Source organism: Neolamprologus multifasciatus, chromosome 16 (assembly GCF_963576455.1).
Source record: "Neolamprologus multifasciatus chromosome 16, fNeoMul1.2, whole genome shotgun sequence".
NCBI classification, from domain to species: Eukaryota; Metazoa; Chordata; class Actinopteri; order Cichliformes; family Cichlidae; genus Neolamprologus; species Neolamprologus multifasciatus.
The window spans coordinates 12585119-12605131 of record NC_140454.1 but is presented as its reverse complement, the minus strand read 5'-3'; the positions used below and the strand labels follow the sequence as shown (position 1 = coordinate 12605131).

The 20013-nt window shown below is 39.3% G+C and overlaps 1 protein-coding gene across 5 annotated transcripts in view; it reads right to left on the bottom strand.

Annotated features, from left to right (window-relative positions):
- Nucleotides 1-6110: 6110 nt before the first annotated feature.
- Nucleotides 6111-20013, bottom strand: part of nalcn (sodium leak channel, non-selective) — a 66264-nt gene continuing 52361 nt past the window's right edge. For all 5 annotated transcript variants that reach the window (XM_085134956.1, XM_085134957.1, XM_085134958.1 and 2 more), the window contains 24 exons: nucleotides 19807-19898; nucleotides 19532-19654; nucleotides 19308-19364; nucleotides 18670-18790; nucleotides 18460-18591; nucleotides 17740-17907; nucleotides 16604-16708; nucleotides 16074-16180; nucleotides 15873-15993; nucleotides 15675-15773; nucleotides 15282-15375; nucleotides 12918-13024; nucleotides 12677-12754; nucleotides 12471-12590; nucleotides 12309-12377; nucleotides 12057-12205; nucleotides 11787-11880; nucleotides 11311-11443; nucleotides 9565-9680; nucleotides 8988-9145; nucleotides 7828-7978; nucleotides 7564-7713; nucleotides 7310-7427; nucleotides 6111-7002 (listed from right to left, as the gene is read on the bottom strand). In XM_085134956.1, the coding sequence (XP_084991082.1) occupies nucleotides 6860-7002; nucleotides 7310-7427; nucleotides 7564-7713; nucleotides 7828-7978; nucleotides 8988-9145; nucleotides 9565-9680; nucleotides 11311-11443; nucleotides 11787-11880; nucleotides 12057-12205; nucleotides 12309-12377; nucleotides 12471-12590; nucleotides 12677-12754; nucleotides 12918-13024; nucleotides 15282-15375; nucleotides 15675-15773; nucleotides 15873-15993; nucleotides 16074-16180; nucleotides 16604-16708; nucleotides 17740-17907; nucleotides 18460-18591; nucleotides 18670-18790; nucleotides 19308-19364; nucleotides 19532-19654; nucleotides 19807-19898 (2805 nt within the window). In that variant the 3' untranslated portion in view covers nucleotides 6111-6859. The remainder of the gene's footprint in view (nucleotides 7003-7309; nucleotides 7428-7563; nucleotides 7714-7827; nucleotides 7979-8987; nucleotides 9146-9564; nucleotides 9681-11310; nucleotides 11444-11786; nucleotides 11881-12056; nucleotides 12206-12308; nucleotides 12378-12470; nucleotides 12591-12676; nucleotides 12755-12917; nucleotides 13025-15281; nucleotides 15376-15674; nucleotides 15774-15872; nucleotides 15994-16073; nucleotides 16181-16603; nucleotides 16709-17739; nucleotides 17908-18459; nucleotides 18592-18669; nucleotides 18791-19307; nucleotides 19365-19531; nucleotides 19655-19806; nucleotides 19899-20013) is intronic.

Sequence of the window (20013 nt, the reverse complement as noted above, 5' to 3'; positions counted from 1 at the left end):
CAGGAAAAAGCGAGCCGGTCTGAACTCCAAGATGCTTCACCCTCTCCCACCCGGAGACTGTGTTTGTCTGCGCTCCAGTGAGCCTCAATCCCTTGGTCTCCATTACTCCTGCACTGTTTTATGGTAAGTCCAGTCATTCATATACAGCACGCCCAAAGTCAGCAAACTTACAGAACATTCAAGCTAATCCCACGATTTTCTTCTCTCTTTTCTGCCGACTCACATCAGCAATAATGAGCTGTGTGGAGACTGAAGAGGCTTGTTTCTGGCAGCGTGAACACTGCTCCAACTTTATCCTCAAGGATTGGGTTAAGCTTAACAAACCATTTGATGGTACACTCACCGACTCGCTTCTTTGCCTTCTTTACCGTTTCTAGTACATAAGGCAGAACCTCCTCTGGAAGATACATATATATTTTAAGTACACTATTGATGGGCACAACAGTATTTTGTGATAACTGGGTTTGCTCAATGAAATTTAAGTAAGTGTGTTGCATCCTGAGGTAGTGTCTTAAAATGAGATCCAATCATCCAATCATCATCTAATGACATTGAAAAAAAAAGAGCAAAAGAATATATATTTATAGTATGTTATAATATTTAGTAAATTAAATAAGCAAATTAAAATGTGTATTTACCCTTAAAAAAAACTTGTAGCCAGCCATTTAGGTATTCTCACTTTCTGGCAGGTCCTGTCCCCAGTGTGAAATTAATTGCTGTGAAGTTGTCATGCCAATTTCAAAATGTTATTTTCAGATCAGATCTACACTGTCTTAAAAAATCAGAGCCATGCCAAGCCAAGCAGAAAATAATCTGTAACATCACACAATCCATGAAGGACACTGATTTTCACTTTGATGCCGTTTGATGTTGTTTGATTTTGTTTGTTTGGAGCGTGTGTCCGTGTACCCGTCTGTTTGTATGTAGGCATGTGCATCTGCATGCCCTGCACATGAGATAGATTCTTTTTCTATTTTTCTTTTTTGAATTCTGAAAAATTGAGTGTGACTGAGGAGCAGCAAAAGGTTACATTTGGAAAACAAACTGTATGACAACAGCGCTCTCTTTTGATATTGCAATTGGGAATCTTCAAATGCAACCACACAAAGAGGAAGTGAAAGGAGAGAGAGAGAGAAGAAGAAAAAAACAAAAACAAAGGAAAGGCAAAATTGAAGTTGTCAGTTTGTACCTGAGTTGTCCTAAACTATCCCATTCTGCAGCCTGGTGGGGGTTTCTGTCAGCTGGCAGCCTATCTGTCACTGCCACTCCATTTCTTTTCCTGGGCTTTTATATACTCGATATCAGGGTCTGGGCTTGCAATGACTGCACAGTAAAATTAAAGGGCACATGACAAATACATTAAAGAATCGTTAAAATCGTTGACAGAGGTAATGATATATGTACTCTTTTGTATTTTAATAAGAACCTACATATGGATACTTACAGAGATGTGAGGCAGATTTCTTTAGCTCAAACCACTGTAGCGTGTAACATTGCATTGCTATTTGTTTTTTCTTTTCCTCTCTTTGAAGACTTTCTCAGGCTGATACAGAACTCCAAAAATCCCTAGAGAGGATACTGGGACAGAACAAGACATCGATCTTAACAAAGAAATGAAGGAATCGTTTGATTTTACAGTCGTATCTTTCTTGCGATAGACTGTTTCTTTCTGTACAATAACGCCACTTCTGCTAGTACATTGCAAAAGTAATTTCCATGTACTTGGTCTATTTCTGCCTATTTTGCACATTGCAGTCTAAAAGCTTTGCCTCTTTATAATGTCTCAACCATTTTCTGCATCCTTGCTCACAAGTGCCATATGCACAATTTGACATAATAGCAGAGTAAAAACACGAAATTATAATGCAATGTCTCACTGAGGGTTATAGTCGCATTTAAAAAATGCTTTTCCAGTGATCTCAAAGATTGCTTGCTGCAGTGAAATTTAATAGTTTGAGCATAGCACCCCCTGCAGGTGGGCATTATTTCTTGCTAATAATACCTTCAATGCTCAGACTAAAGCAGAGGCTCTCATTGTTTCCCTGCAATTACAGGCCTTTCTACTTTGATTGGTGGGTAATTGACTTGGTTTTACCCTGTATGATTTTCTTTCCGAATTTGCCACTCATATTCTAATCTTGGCTCCAGATCAGACAAAGCCACTCTCCTAGTAATTAAAGACGGCAAAGCCAGGTGTAGGACTGGGGAACTAGGGAACCATAGCCGGATGAATGGGACTGATTAGGTGTTTAGTGAAAATGAGATTTTCTGGCTCAAAGACAAAGTAAAGCCTCTCACTCGGTGCTCACTGTTCAGTGGGGTGGCAATTGACTGCTGTTGATGAGGTACATGAGGTAAAAGCCTGAAAATGACTTTGTGCATTCATCATATTTGGAGCAGAGGAGTCGCGGCGTTAAAGTCGCAGTGTAAATCTGAGAGACACACCTCAAGCATTTTTAATTTGAAGTGTTTTTGATGAAATGAAAGGTCTTTATTTTAATTGGGGAGAAATCAGACTCTTGAATCGGCTGAGAAGAGTAAAAACAATCAAGAAAAAAAATGGTAGCTTGAATTTGTGTGGGAAGGTGAGCCGTAACTTGACTACGGTTTTCAGGAGAAACACTATATTCTTTATGAAATGACATGAAAGACAACTTCTTTCATAAGGTAAGCTTCTCATGCTGCAGTTACACCAGTGGTGATGGATGAGCTCAACAAATCATATTTCAGTTCTACAGTAAGTGAACAACAGCTGTGATCAGGTCAAGGTCAGCATACTTTGAGGGGTGGATAGACGCCAAGCGACTGAATAAAAAAAGAAAAAAGTTGGGTTTTTTTTTTATCCTTCATTGAGACTGGATTGGATTTTAATCAACACATTATGCCAGTTGTTAATTGCTTTCGCTGCCTGCTGCTAAAATAATTTGCTACTTTTTTTTATTGTAGTAGTAGCCATCTGTTTCAAAACACAAGGACAGGATAAGGCTTAGACCTGGGGTAGATGTTGACACAAGATACAGGCGGCTAATTTGCACCGTCACCACCTTATTTATGAGGGCAAGAATGTGTCGAATGGAGGAAATCAGCACGATGAGAGCCTAAAATGAAGAGAAAGAGTGCATATATATAATATATATATATATATATATATATATATATATATATATATATATATATATATATATATATATATATATATATATAGTCCTCCATCCATAACCCTTCCTTGTGTAGTTTTGTACCAAAATGATAAATGAACAGTCACTAATGTATTCTCATCAGTCTTACAGTTGAGGCTCAAGTCGCTGGTTGTGTAGACGGCTCTTCTCTCTGATATGGTCTCACCTATTTGCTCAGCTTATGGCATCTTTGGCATTCTTTCCTTTTGTGTGTTTCTCTTAAATGCAGATGACAATATCTTCTGGTACGCTCCACTTCAAATCGGGTGAAGCTTTCCTTCGCTTCTCTGGTGTTTCCAACTCTGCACCGGAAGTAATGAGGTAAAAACCAGTAGCTGGACTGTAGCTGTATTGTGAGGAGGCATTAATGTGCTGAGGTTCCTCAGATCAGATCAAAGGTTTATGAGGACTCACTTGTTTGTTGTTTGAAAGCATTAAGCACATTTGGGGGGGAACCTCTCACCTCATTTTTGGTTAATATTCAAATGTGTACCTGTGTGAGGTGGGAATTATGACAAGTATCTTTGAAATGTTATCTTATTTCCAAAGTTTCCTCCTTTAGAACCAGTTTTTAATTATTTCATAAAGCGTCATCAACGATTTTACCATGCTATACAGTACACATGTGTCTGTTTTATCGACTGTCATGCATGTAGTGTTCACATCTGTGTATGTGCGTGTACAGACTGTAGTACAGACAGGGAAGGCATTTTTTTAGTCTATGTGTTGCCAGTGCTAGGGTTTGAATGCGGCTTCTCTACAGGAGGGAATCGAGCTATCAAAGCCATCATGTACTTTAATTACAGGTAATCTCAACTCACAGACACTCGTCCACTCCCTCAGCTCTTAAGAACTTCCTCCTCAATTACCAAAGTGCCTCAATTAGGCCCTAAATAAGCAGTGGACATGCACAAGGGAGAAGTGGGCAAATTACAACAGAGAGAGTAAAAACAACAGGCCCTATAAGAGCCAGTGTGATGCAGAGGCAATTAAAAGACAAAAAAAGAGAGTTCTACCACGCAGGGCGAAAATGAGCAAAAAAAAAAGTGGAAAAAAAATCCTTTGATGAACTAGCTCTCAGCTAAGTGGAGCTTAAGAGGTGATGGTTGAAGAGAAGAAAGAGTGAGAAAAGATAAAGACAGTTGATTGGTAAGAAGGTTGATGTCACACTGTTTCCCTACAGGACCATATGTCGGGGAGAGCACTCAGTCACTGAGAGAGTGGAATGTGTGAGTAAGTCATGCTTTCTATAGAGCAAGTAGGCGTCCCACAGGCAGCTGATTCTCTGCTCTCTCTCTGCTTTCCCTTGCATTCATTATCCAGCCACCCCCATACACACTCCATCAACTGTGAAACTTACTGGGCTTTTGAATGGACAAATGAAGACCCAGTCTCTTTTAATAGGCTAATTCTGTGTCTAACAAGGACCCTTGTTAAGGGAAAATACTTTAGTATGAATTTGAGAGCATTAGTCAATTAGCTCCAGGATGACCCAGAGTCATTATATATCGTCAAAGGAACACAAGAAATAAATTAGAGGCTTATACGCTCACGTCTGTTTATCTGTTTGTTTGTGCGAATGGCAGAGTTCCCTGTGCTCACAGTGGACTGGCTACATTTCATTTTGTGGACACACACTGACCTGGATGGTTGGCTAGAAACTGAGCTCATCTAGATCCACAGCAAGCTGCTCATAGCAGACGACAGGGCTGTCATCATAGGTCATCGCTGTGAAACGGAGAAAATGCTGAGCACCAGGATAAGCAGTAACTCACCAGGGGGGATATGCAAAGGAGGAAGCGAGAAGGAGAGGAAGGAGTAAATAATGCATTCGCTTCCTCCCGTCAGAATAGCTGTACAATTCTCCAGACTGATCAAAGTTGCACAGTATGGCTTATCGGGACCGCTTCTGTCCAGGAGAGGGCAGTGTAATCCAGAGACAGTGTTGAGACTATTTTCTTTGAGCAGATCCATATGAGGAGAATCATTAAACAGCATCTGTTCAGTCAATTACCCTCGTTGCTAGTCTAATCATATGTTAGATAGAAGGATAATTAATTTTCCTATAAAGTGAACTCGTCTGGAATTAAAAACAAGTCATGATAGGAAGGGGGGGGGGGGGGGGCTCCTGATAATTAAATGTTCAGAACAATAAAAATTCAACATTTGTCTCAGTGTTGACTTTGTATCACATGACACTAAACCGGCATTTAAAATGGTCTTTTAAAAGATCAGGTTTTCAATTTAGGTTGAAAAGGTTGAAATTTTAAAACCGTTTTAGCATCATACTGTACAGCATGTGCTCAAAGCTTAACTTGTTTGGCAATTCCACTGAAGACATCAGTGACCTATTCTAAAATGGCAATGGCATTGAGCGCAAATGCCAGAAATGACAGCATTTTCTGGCTCTTGAATAAAACTGTTATATATTTTAGTCACTGGGCTCTGGAGGCTACTCCAGCTGACACCGGCAAGACGCAGGATACACTCGTGACAGGTCGCCAGGTCATCACAGGGCATTCACACCCACGGCCAGTTCTCCAAATTAACTTAAAACGCCTATATCTTTAGACTGTGAGAGGAAGCCACCGCCGTATAGCTCCTATCTGCCGAGATTCCCTATTTTCTGTCTGTCAACAGCATATTTAATTACAAGGGCCTTGATTTTTGTTAAAACACCATGCACTATAGACACCTAACTGTTTTAAAAAATGTAAAGTTTTTTTTAGCTTTTATGCTTTTCAAATTTTATAGTGGAATATTACGTGGTTTATGTGGTTTACTTACCCCATAATCGAACTTGCTAAGAACGGAGATAAATGACTGGTTATATTAAGAACTTAACTATAAATCTTTAAGTTGCCTTGTTCGAAGGTATCCTGTAAAAGTATGCAATTGAATGTAAAGGAAAGTAAAACAGTCTGCTCAGTCTTTTACCTCATAAATGCCCAACAAGTTTGGGCCTTTATTTAATAGAAGAATTGAATACTTGATAAAGCTAAGAATTTATAATAATTTACAAAATAGTTAACTTTTTAATGCCACACAAATACGGATAGATGTATTAATTACATTCACAGTCATCAATCTAAAAGTTTCATTTATGTAGCTTGTTCCACCAACAAGAACAAGAGGTCTGGTTTAAGTATAAAGTGACTATGAGGAAATCAACATTTATATGAGTAATACTGAAGACCACCAGAGATGTCATTGGAAAACACTGACTAAAACAGAAGAACAGAGGCAAAGCATCAACATGAAAGGATGTCAGAAACTGGAGCTGCAACAGCACAATGGCCAGTGTCAAATATTGACACGAAACAGTAGAAAACACATACAGCAGCAGCTTCTTGGTTTGTATTACACGCCATGGCCTCGGTCATTGAATAATCTTTAACACCATATGTGCCTGCATAGAAAAAAGTCCTCATTATAATGAGTTGAAACTGTGGAAAAAACAGTCATTCCAATGCCAAACCTAAAGAAATTCTGTCTGCCGGATCGATGGCTCATCGACAGCCTCCGCACACGGCCTGCCAAGCTTTTCGATCAGAAAAAAGAGCTAAACATTTTTGTTTCCATTGGTCGGGTTACAGCAAGAGAAAATGAAACAACTGGAGTCAACCAGCAAGATTCCAAGCTCATCTATAAAACACCGCAGGATGCCGCGCAGCTCATCTCTAAATGTCAATGAGGTCGTCGCCGCTCTCGTCGCTCTCGACGGTCAGCTGACGGGTCCACCACTTCTTCACCTCTGACCCAGAAGAAGCCTCGTCATTGACGGGGTTCATCTTGCAAACAATAGACTTGACACTCGTGCGACCTGAGAATGAAAGACAAAGACATTCACACCCTGAGTCTTGTGATGTCTGCATGTAATTTATGATGTTATATTACCAATTCCACCACAAATGGACATTCACTGCGTGCCGCTGTAAGCGAGAGTGTGTCAAGATGAGGTGATGTCTTTTTTAGAACATTGAAGCTCATAAACAGACTGCCTGGATTTTCCCACGGCAGAGAGAAACTTGAGGAAAAAACTTTGCTCCCACCTTTTCACTTTTACAGAACGCCCTCTAAAGAAATGTTACCTCTTACAGTACGCAGACAGCACACTACAGCAGACACACCTGCAGGCAGCCGCCACTGTCCCAGCTTCCTCTGTGGTCTCCCCAGGTCCGAGGAGTCCTGCCTGTACCCTCCTCTGTCTGACAACGTGGGGCTCCGAAGCTGCTGGAGGCCACTCATCTAAACAAAGAGGAGAGATCCTTTGTTTCACCAATGCAAGCGCACACCCGCAGATTATATTATGTGCTTGCTATAAATCACGCTGTGAGCATGTGTTGGCTGTGTATGCAGTGGTGGTATAGATGCGGGGCTTTACCTCAGGCTGTGAGGGGTTGTCTGGGTTGTTAGCATTGTGGTCTTCACTTGGCACTGTGGTCTCTATGCTGGGAGGGTTGAGGAACCGGTTCAGCTCCTGCTGCTGGCTCTCTCTCAGGCTGTGAATGATGCTACACGACTGCTGCTGCTTCTGTGAACGCACGCATACACACGTGGTCAGTGTCGTGCATGTTTACAATACTGCGGATACTGCACGGGAACAAAACACAAAGCATGGCTATGTGTCTTCTGTTAAAACACTAACCGCCCGGATGCGTTTGAGGCATTTCTTGAGCCACATGCGTATGGTCTGCTTGGCAACCTCTTCCTCAATGGTGTACTCCAGCTGTTCCCTTGCCAACAGCTCCTCCAGCTGGAGAGACTTTCTTATGTCCACTGAGCGGTATGACAACATGCTGCACGATTACACACATACACAAACAACAAACCACACACACACACACATGCAAGAACATACAGAAAAGAGAGATATTTAGTTATATGGTAGAATTAAAAGTGGTGAATGTGATGTCACCTGATTAAAAGACCTAAAAAATTCATATATATAAAAAATGACATCATTTGCGTCTCTCTACATTGCCAACTGTTTATACTGGAAACATGAGAAGCACTTAAAAGAGGTTTTTCTCCCCTGATTCGGGTTAAAACAATGTGACTCATTACTTTTAGGTTACTGTTTAACACTTCCATACTGACCATATTCTATGCCTTTAAAGCAGGGCCCAGAATTCCCTGATAAATGTCTACAACACATTTTGAACTACAGATTAATTTAGAATGTAATAAGAGCCTATCTGACATTAAAAGATGTATGATCAATCCTTAATTAATGCTTCAGAGAGAAGGGAGAGTGTCCCATATAAGACCTAAGATCACTAACCTTTATAATAATCAATATTCATTAAATATTAACTAACACTTAGGGAATAAAACTTGTTTTTTGCAAACTAGTCAGTGGCAGAAAGCACGTGTGTGGATTTGAACATGTTTATATATGACCCCCAAACTCCTCTTCTGATCTCTGCTTTAGTCTCAGTTTAATCTCAATAGGCTCAGAAGAAATGGACCTGCAAAGTGCACCTGCAAAGTGCTTGTACTTTGCAGGTGCAAAGTACAAGCACCAACAGACAGGTACATACCTGTAAAGTGCTTGTATTTATAAAGTGCTTTTCCAGTCTTACTCACCACTCAAGCAGCTTCTAAACTGCAAGCAACACTTAAGATATAAAGTTTACAATATGCATCACACAACAAAACATTGAACAAAAGCTTCTTGAATGTTTTCTTGATATTGTGACACATTTACTAAAGAAAAAAACTATTTCTAAAGTATCCCAGGCCACTAGCAATGGAAGGTATTTATTTCAGGGTTAATCCTCTGCATCTATGTGTGATCTCAGTCACCTGAGCACATCGTGAAAGGTCACATCTCCTCCGCTGTGAAGTCGCTCCATCTCATAGCACATGTGTTTAAACAGCAACTTGTCTTTGTCCAGGTCCACCTCCAGCCTGCCTCTGAGCAGACGAAGCAGAAACTTCACCCTGGATGTGGGGATTGCACCCTGGAGAGAGACGGTCACACAGTTCACGGGGTAAATTAAGAAATTATGCAATGAACTTTAAAAGAAATCCTGGGATTTAGGTGTATTTCAAAAGCCGTAAGATATCAACTGCATTTAGATTTCTTTACTCACAAAGTAACTAAGATTGTTACTAAAGTTCTTCAACAACCTTAAGTAAATCATATTTTATGAATCTTTGATTTTTATAGCAAAGGAACTATGAAGGTCCCAAACAGAAAGTGACTTGATATCTCAGCGACTGGGGACGACATTCTAAGCAAACATATTTGGCCACTAGTGTGTGCCAATAAGCTGAAAAAAAGGATTTTGCTTCATAACAGACAATGTGCCACCAACTATGGTTTCATCATGGCCAGAGATGTTGCCATGGTAACATTGTCCTCTTGCTAATTTCTCACCTCCCGTTTGTCATCCACCATGTTCCAGATGATCTGAAAGTGCCTCAGGTCATTATAGCTCAGCAGCTGGTCCTCCTCAGTGGAGTAGAACAGAGAGAAGTTCTCCACAATGATGGCTGCAGACACAAAAAGAGATATTAATACACACACACACAGAAATATTCAATAATACCAGTTCCTCTATCTATGAGTTTTCATTGTGACAGCCATCATAAATCTTTATTTGGTAACACTGAATGCAAGTCTGCTGCATTTTAGAGCTTTAGTTCCAAATGCGTGTGCTACACTATTCTGGGACGTCCTGAACAGCAGCCGCTTGTGCCGCTGGGTTTATTTTCAAGCACTGTTTGAGTTTTGAAGATGCTTTTCTAGTTAGTGTAAATGCTGAAAAGCATTCACAGTATTGTTCTTCAAATCTTTATTATTATTATTTTATATTCCGTACGTTTTTGGTATATATCATCTTCAACACCGTTCAACTTAGAAAAACCATTAAGCCACCGTTAGATTCCTCCTCTTTTGGACATGACTGCTTCTATTTTTCTCATTTTTAACTTTTATATATTTTTTAAATTATTCAACTTTATTCAACAAAATTTTACAATGTATTTCAATAGTGGAATTTTCAAATTCTCATTCAACTTACTCATTTTTCAACTCTAACTACTTCCACATTTGTTGACCTAGAGCCACCATTCAAACTTTAAAACAAAGCCAAGACCTTGGACTTTTCAGCTTGTATTTATCTTTTTAATATCTGTTATACTTTTTCTTCAGTTCCAGTTTAAGTTTCATGCTATTTTTTATGCTAAGATTAATCTTAAAAACTTCTTTCAACTGCTGCTGTGTGCACAGTGTTTCCTCTGCAGCCTTCATTTTACCCTCAAAACGTGGCCATCGTCGTTCTCTTTCCAACAGTGTGTCTTTCAATGCTCAGAGAAGTAAACTTTTTGAACTGTGTGAATCCAAGTAGAGGGATAACCTTCTAACCGACCCATATAAATACACTGTATTTTTAGTCAGGAGTTTGTCTCAACAGCAGGAAAGACCCCACTTGTTAAATCGCTCCTGTCATTCAGATGTTTTCTGACTCTAACTTTTCTTTTGTCATTAGTCAGCTTTTTCTAATTTACATTTTAACCTCCTAGGACATTTTGGGTTATTTAGACCAAAATACTCAATTTTGCTCAACATGGGCCTGATTTCTACTTACGAGGACATTATACTGCTACTGTTCTATCAAAATTTTAAACAAATATCCTCATATGTGGCCCTTACTTTTCTTAAAAAAAAAAACAAGGTTAAAAAAAATCTGGTAATTCTTTGTTTTTACATTAATTGGGCCTCAACATGCCCATATATCAAGGAGAAATTAAAAATTTGGGTCTTAGGAGGTTAAACATGTTCACCTACTTTTCAACTTCATCTGTGTGAATGTCTGAACTTTTGTTTTCAGGGGAAAATTTCTGTATTTTTAATCTCATTCAACATGTTTAACTTAAATTCAGCATTTATGTCATTTCAGCTTAAAACATTCAGCTATCAGCATTCGCACTGCAGTTTCTTCAGAAAATACATTTTCTAGTTTATATTGATATCATTATCCTTTTGCCTAAACTAAACTAAACTGTACTAACCCAAATCAAATCATAAAATATAACAAGTTACCTAGTTTTTGGACCCGACATTAAAGGTGAGTCAATAAGATGACATTATATGGTTATAAATAACAAAACATTGACTGACCTACAAGAAGGTTGAGCATGATGTAGGCTATAATGACATAGAAAGAGCAGAAGTATATAAGTGCTCCAGCATAGTTGCCACAGTCCGTCTCCCAGTAGCGATGTTTATCTGGGGTGCAAAATGGTGGTTGCACCTGGGGAGGGGGAAAAAAATTGCATCAACCAACAGATATTAAAACAAAAATCAAATATTCTAAGAAACCATGTTAAACATGTTTTCTTATTTACTTATATGGCTAATATTAACAGTGTCCACTGGTCCTCTTTTTTGTTTTTTTAATAAAGTGGTTCAAGAAGAACTGCAACATTGAGATCAGCGGGGTATGGCCAAATAATAGAAATATAAAGAAGTAACCACAATATTATGCTGTGAGCACTAAAGACAACAATCAAATCCTCCTACTGCACTGAAATGGCCTCAGAAACCACTTCACATTTGTCTATGGGGAAGTGCACTGGACCCACAGCCCATCTTACCATGCAGTCATGCATGATTTTATTCCAATCTTCTCCTGTGACAATACGGAAGAGAACAGTGATAGCCTTGCCTGCTGTGGAGAAGTTGGCATGCCTGCGATTGAAGGAGATAGATACACTGACACAACTGTGTAAAGAACTCCTTTACTGTACCCGCTGCTTACATCCTGTATTAATTATTGAAAAAAATAGTAATAATAATAATAATAATAATAATAAGATACCTTTATTAGTCCCATTCATAATAAAGATCGGAAAAGCAATGATTACCGGTTTATGTTCTCTCCGTATTTGACGGTTCCGAAGAGAACAACTCCAGCAAATGCATAGCAGAGAAGAAGGAGAAACATCCCCACGATGATGAAGAAGCTCTTGTACATGCTGACGACTACAGTGAGCAGCAGCATCTTTAGTGTCACCTTTAAGATCGTACACAAAGGTGAAAAAGCAGAATTTTATTCCCACACCAGAAAATCTATTTGGATAAAGTACTTTATCTTTTTTGTTGACTAATGTACTCACATGTTTCCCACATATTGTGAAGAACCTGAAGACAATCACACATGTGCCCATCATGTAGGTGTACGCATTCTGGAGTAGAAAATTGTACAGTAATTTTAGCTGCAGTGAAAAAAAATCAATAATACTGACTGAATTTGAATTTCTTTAACAGATTTTTCTAACCAGTAAGGAAAAGTGCAGAACAATCCAGATGACACCCAGCGATGTAACCAGGAGGTCATACCGATTTCGTCGACTCTGCCAGTAACCAGCGGGGGACATGGCTATCAGCTTCATTGTCACCTATAAAACAACAGCAGCAGTAAAGTAAATAAAGCCACTCAGGTACATTACAAATACCCCACCCATCCCCCCCAAAACAGGCTCACCTCCAGGACGAATATGAAGGTAAAAACTACAGACATAGTGGCAAGGGGAAATGTTACGCCGTCATCACCTACATTCCACTGAGGAAAAACACAAAAAAAAAGACCGACGTCAGTTCATACATATAAAATTGCGTTCACATCTGCGATAATCAAAAAGCCAGCTGAGAGTGTAAACTGAACAAAGACAATTAGAAGCACACTCAGGTAACACGGCGTCATATACTGTTAGATGAGGCGTTACCTTGACTGAGAGGAGGACAGACTGTGCCAGTACCAGCACAGCAATGCCCCGTTTGAAGAAGGGATGCTGAGTAATGTCGTACATCTTGGCCCGGAAACCTCCGTTCTCTGTCAAGCACAAAAGAAGGCAAAAAAAATCAGTGAAACCTAAACAACGATTTTGGAGAATTGTGGCATTTTTGATCATCAGTGATCAGTTATAAATGTCTGAAAAGGCTCTTGTATTGATTTAACTTTCAGTAGTAACCCCTACTGTCCAACAGATGGCACTCATAGACTGTTCGATTATTATTACCTGGCCAATGAGACTTTAGTGCAGCATATTTATTCAAGTAGATAAAGGGAAAAACATGCCGACATGCTTAAGTTTTTGTGAATTTGGCAAGTTTTATAGACAGGCTGACAGGCTGTCTCAAACGGCAGCTTCTGCACTTCTATGAACCAAAATGTTGATCCTATTTAGAAAACCTTTCTAATCTTATCAAATCTAAGTTATCTAAGGCAGAGTACATTTGAATGCAGTGTCTTTGCGACTTTTATTCTTTGAGCCTTTCCGATCACTTTGGCCAACTCCTCTTTGCAGAATTGTTTAATTCAGACACACCGGAGGGTTTTTGAGCATGAACGGCCTGTTAAAGGTCATGCCAAACATCTCAATCAGACGATCTTTGAACGGGTCACTCCAAAACCTTCATTTTGTTTTGTCTTTTTTTGAGTCATTAACAGATCATCCTCCTGCATTACCCAATGTGTGCTTAAACTTCAGGGTATGAACTGATGGCCGGACATTCTCCTACAGGATCTTCCATTAGAGAGCAAAATTCATGATTTCATCAATGACAGCATCACGAGGCAGCAAAGAAGCCCCACCAGCATGTTTCACTGTTAGCTGACTGTTCTTTGAAATGCTGTTCATTTTACACCAGACGTAACGGGACTCCAACCTTCCAAAAAGTCCCACTTTTTTCTCGTCAGTCTACAGAATATTCAAGTTGGATTGTTCCACTGAGGCCATTTTTGCCCAGTCTCTTTCTTATTGATGAAACATGCACTGTGACCTTAACTGAGGCAGGTAAGGCCTGCAGTTCTTCAGATGTTGTTCTGGGTTATTTTGCGACCTCCTGGATGAGTCGTTGATGGGCTCTTAGAGTAATTTGATAGGTTGGTCAATCCTGGGAACGCTCACCACTGTTCCAAGTTTCCTCCATTTGTGGCTCTCATCGTTGTTCACTGGAGTCCCAAAGCCTTAGAAATGGCTTTGTAACTCTTTCCAGACTGATAAACGTCAATGCCTTTGTTTCTCAGCTGTTTCTTTAGTGGAATGATGTGTTGTGTTTGTGAGACACTTTTAACCTACTTAAGCTTCATATTTCAAAAATATAATGTTCCTAAATATTATATAGTGGTTTCTCTTGCTCACTTTCAAGGATCATTTAATATCAAATGAAAAAACAAGGAAAATCAAACAATGAAATTTGCAGGTTGTGAGTCTATATACTATATGGCTGCTGGCCACAAAGAGTGTTTGTAAGTACTTTGGATGTGACTGTGTGAGCACAGACCAGCTCAGTGTTTTAATGAACCACGGGTAGTGAGTGAGTGAGTGGTGACTGCACTGAAGACCTTTGGATGAGGATCAAAGTCAGGTTAATGGTGCTGGAATAAGCGGCGGTGATGACTAAAACTTTAGCGATTGATTTTCTGTTAGCTCTCAGCCTCAACTGTACTAACAAGCAATTTCCCACACTGCCTCTGAGGCACTTCTACTGTTCTCATGACTCTAATCACTAAAGGAAGAGCAGCCGCATGATTTTACTTTGTAATAAAGCTGGCAGTTTTCTTCAACTCAGGTAGGAAAAGCAGATAAAGTCTGAACAAATATTTCCGCTTGCAGGCAGCAAAAGAAAGCAATGACATGTAATTCAGTGACGGAGAGTTCCAGTGCTGTTGCGAGTCACATATGAATAACACTGTCATACTGAGCCACTTAATGCCATCTTATATGTGCGATGTGCTAGTTAGTTAGTTTTGTTTTAACTTTACTGTTTCACTATTTTAACCTTTTTTTAACTGCTGAAATAAAAGTGTTTTCCAAAACTGTGATTGCATAAAAGTTAGAAACTGATTTGCCTGTCATTGAGTGAAAAAACTATTTGATCCCCAAAACGTGACTTGTTATGGCAGAGTAGTAAGGCGTTACTTGTAGTTGGCTACCAGGTTTTGCACACAGTCACTGGGGGATGTTGCAAAAAAAGTATATTTAAAAAAATATTCCTATTTCTTGGTTCTCTTATTGCTGCCTGCAGCTGTGTTTTGCAAACCATTGGTGAAATGTATTATGTTATTTTATTATGTACACTCAAACCTGGGCGAGGGGGTAGGTGTAGAGGTTGGGCTATTTTCAATCGACTCTTCAGATCCTCCCATCTTCTCTGGTCCACTGTTAGCAGAGCAGTACCCTGTTGAGATGAGACACAATCTTAACTCCTCGTGGTTGCAAGCCTAGACGCCTAGAAGGAGTACCACATAACTGCACCCTCACCAGGTTTAATTTGTGTTGCACTATTCTATCTGATGCCAAACAACAGGGAAACACGCCTCACAAAAATCTAAAACAAGATGCATTTTAATTGGCCAATTTTGTTTAACTCGTGGTCAGAGTGGCACCATAATGCCCCACATACCACACAGTATGGTGGTAGGCAATAAAAGGCAAGAAGGTGTATCTACTATAATGTATACGCAGTACGGCTCTTACCTTGTTCTCATTGAAGTTTGCAATGACAACACCCACAAACAGAGTGAGTCCAATCATACATCCCAGAAACACAAAGACATGAATGTAGATGCCATGGATCTGCAGACACAAAGAGTTAGAAACTGTGTAGAGCAGCTGACACACTGCAGGTATAAAATGAGAAAATCCATTGTTATATGAAGAGTTAAGGATCAGTACCGGTCCAACACGGTGAATAATGACATCTCGGACCTCCACCCACCCTTTTAGTGAGAGCACTTCAAACAGAGCCAGCATGGCATTTCCCACATTGTCAAAATTAAAATTTCGTGGATTGGCCCTAGAAGAGGTCATAATGTGTGCATTAATGACTGGCTGTGCAAAAACAAATCCACACACAAGCAGAAAAACAAGTCTTACCAGACCCGTGGTACCCAGAAACCTGGTTTCTTTTCTCCAGGCTTCAGTTTCAGGTTCAGATTTCTGGAAACACTGACGTTTATTCGGAATATCCCGTGACAATCCTCCTGTGACAGGCCACAAAGTTTAACAGCAAAACACAGAAAGGAACAATAATCAGAACATTTAATGAAATGGAAGAAAAGGGCTATTTTTGGATTCATGATTTATGAAAATAATATACCCGAAGACTTTCACAATAATAAAGTCTAGTGCATTACAGTAGACTTAAATAAAAAGCCCTTGCATTTAACTTAAAGAAATACTTTTCTAGATATAGTCAATTATCTTGGAACAACTGTTTATAAAATAAAAGGTTTTGTTCTAGCACAAGCTGAAAAAAGCGTGTGGACTGTTGTTAAGAAAATAGGATAAAAGGAAACACTGGTTTATTGATTTGACTGGGGAGGCCCCTTCTACTTATTCAGCCTGTAGTTCTCTGCAGGAAGTGTAGAACAGTGGGTCAGTGAGGAGACTGTTTCTTGCTGTACCCGTTTAAGAACACTGGGGTCGTTGCACTTGGCAAGCTTTCCGGCAAACAGTTGAACTCCAAAGCTTGCGAACACCAGCATCAGCGTGAGGAGCAGAATGGAAACCTGCAGAAAAATCAATCAGGAATTTAAGACACAAGTTGAACATAATCCAAGTATGAGAGCAGTGGATGTAGAAACCTCCGTCAGGAAAATCAATCAGACAGAGTAAAAATCAATAACTACAGCACATTTCTTGTAACTATAGCATTGTAACACAACTATAACTATATTCAGTTTCCAGAAAAGCTGGTACATGCTGTCCGTTAAGTTAAGCCATCACTAAGTCACTGATCAGATGAATTAAAAAAAAAGAAATGTGAAATTTGGGCATTAATTATTTAATACACTCTTTTAAAAAAAAGTACTAAACACTCCGCCTGCAGTCTCAGTTGGCAGATATGAAACAAAAAAGTACAATAGGGAATACCTCAAACTCTTGAGCAGCTAAAACAAGCAAGAATGGGAAAATATTTTGCTTTTTAAATTTCAATTAATAGAATAGAATAAACCTTTATTATCCCATGGATGAGAAATTTCAGTTAGGTTGGTCAACTTAACTGAAATGATGTCAAAATCCTTCTTGATGTTGACGTCATCAAGTTCAAACTGTTTATTATTTACAGATTGGTACCAAAAAAATGTTTCTGTTCGACATGCTGTGCATTATGATCTTCAAAGCACTGTATTGTGTCTTTATTTCCTTTATTGCATTTACTGTATTTTATACAGCTTCCCATTTGTTTTCTGAAATTCCTGAGCAGTGTCACTTTATTTTATAAGCAGTGTGGCAGTCAGGTTGAAGGTAAGGTATCAAGTTTAAGGTAAAAAAAAGTTCATTTTCATTTAAACAAATATTTGAACCCTATTTAAATAGTTCTCCTGCAAAAATAGTAAGTCCTGTAAGAGAAGACTGAGTTATATTAATCGAAATTCACGAGAAGGTTTTTTATTTTGTTTCCCTCATTAATAAAAAACAATAATCTGCAGCTACTGTAGATAAAATAATCTATTTGTCTTGTTATCTGGTATATTAAAAAAAAAAAAAAATCACACACTCTGCCACACACAGGTGGAAAATGCAAACAGGTGCTAACCAGAAAAATCTCCTTGAATCCTTTGAGAACCTCCCGCACCACCTTCCTCATCTGGGGTACCAGCTTGAAGATCCTGAGCGGACGCAGGCAGCGCAGCATCATCAGCAGCTGAGCCCCAGACTCAGGAGGAACGTCAGGAGGTAGCCAGCACAGAAAGATCAGACTCACCTACAGCGAACACAGCAAAGCAAGCATGAATAGCATCCTACTGATTTTACAGCAACGTGGTTCATATTTTCGTTTCCAACAACAACACTGAAACTATCCATTCTCTTTTCATTTCTCTCAGTACTAAACATTGGACAAACCTGATCTACTGAACCCAAACCAAAGACTCTCCAACTTTGAAGCCTGAATAACATTCAGCATAAAATATTTCTTCTATTGACCACTTCTATTTCACATCAAAACTGCAACTTTCAAAAAAATCATGATAGTAAGGCACTAAAACTGGATACAGTTTTTGATTCATATGGTTACTGCGTAACTAAGTAAGGCAACATTTGCAGCAACAACAAATCTGTGAGGTGGTTGTCAGATGTAAAATTTTCTGGAAAGTCATATGAATGTTAAATGAAGGGGGCTCCTAAAAGGTCCAAAATACTCCTATAATAGTTAATGGCAAACAAAAATGCATAATATCTTTGCATTTGGTCTATGTACCCTCACTCGGCTAAATGGAAAAACACGATGAAGCAATATTTATATTAGATTTCTCACGAGATAGATAAAGATGTCCATGACGCCTCCAAAGTCTCTGATGACAGCTGTCGGGGTGAAGAACAGACCGTCGGCCATGATCTTCAGGTTGAGCTCAATGCTCATGAAGATCACAAATACATACTCCCCAATCTGAAACGGACGCCACTGGTTTAGTGCATTTATCCCTGCGCTTGACTGTTCACAAACCATCAGTCATCTTTTTAATACCTGAAGGGTGGGGGCGTGCATAACCCTGGTGAAGGGGGATTCGAACATCATGGAGATGCAAGAGCAGATGGTCACAACAATCATAACCCAGTCCAGATAGGTGACTAAGCCCAGAAGATCACTGCAGGGAAACGCACATCAGATTTCAGGCAAAAAAAAGTAGGTTTGGTATACAGTAAGTAGGCCAAGAGAGCAATTTGGTTTGCTAGCCAGAAAAACACTAATACAATATAAAAAAAGATAGGTACGGCAAGACAAAGAGAGAACAAGAATGAGCGGGGAAAGGTATCAGAAAGTGAGAGTGAATAAATCTTAGTGTGTGTGTGTGTCTGTGTGTATGTGTGAACAGGCCGATCTGTTTTACAGCAAGATGTCCCCAGGCACCAACGGTATCTGATACAAAGGACTGCTCTGCTTCTCACTTCAGTAATCAGTTTCTCTGCTCGGCTGAATTACTATCAGGCTGCATAATGGGTGAAATATATTTCACAGCTCTTCACTTCACAATTTTCATTCCTTACCACAGTTTGGGGAAGCACAACAGACAAATAATAAGCCACAGAATTAATGAGTATTCCACTGTTGCACAATGAACAGATCGATGGAGAGTCAGGCAATCAATAATTCATCACACTTACTACAGCTGGTGGTATTTGGTGTTCTTCACTGCTCCAGTTATTGGATCAGTTTTTGATCTACATATGAAGTCATAGAAAAACAAAAAAACACACAGAAAACACACAAAAAAAACCCATACATACAGACAGAAAACATAAGGTTCAAAACATTTTCTTATTACAAAGATTCATATAAACACTGTATGTGTGTGTGTCTGTTAGTTTAGATTTAAGACCAGTCTTACGCATTGAAGCGAGCTCGAACAATCATCCTGCAGAAGTTCCTGAAACGGTGCTCACGCCCCACGATAAAAAGAGGCTTATCGAAGTAAGGATGGTTCTCCCTCAGCTCTTCCTCCTGAACCTTCCTGCTCAGCCACACAAGCAAAGATGTGGAGAAAATACCAGTGACTTCACATCAATCACGTCAACGAATAAACCATTGTTTAGCCATACTTAACTGAGTTACTTTTTGGTGACGAACTTGATTTAACATAATTATAATATTGTGTGTGAAAACCTTTTCATTTCAGCTTGTTCTTTCTTTTCTTGTATCATCTTGATCTCGCTATCCTCTCTCTGAGCATTACGATAACGCACTGTGCTGGAATGCTGGGGAAAGAAAAAAATAGACAATATATATGACTCATTTTGTTATTACAGAAATTCCCTGTCATCTTCTTGCACTTCTTGCATATACTGAGATATATTTTTAAGGACCATAGAA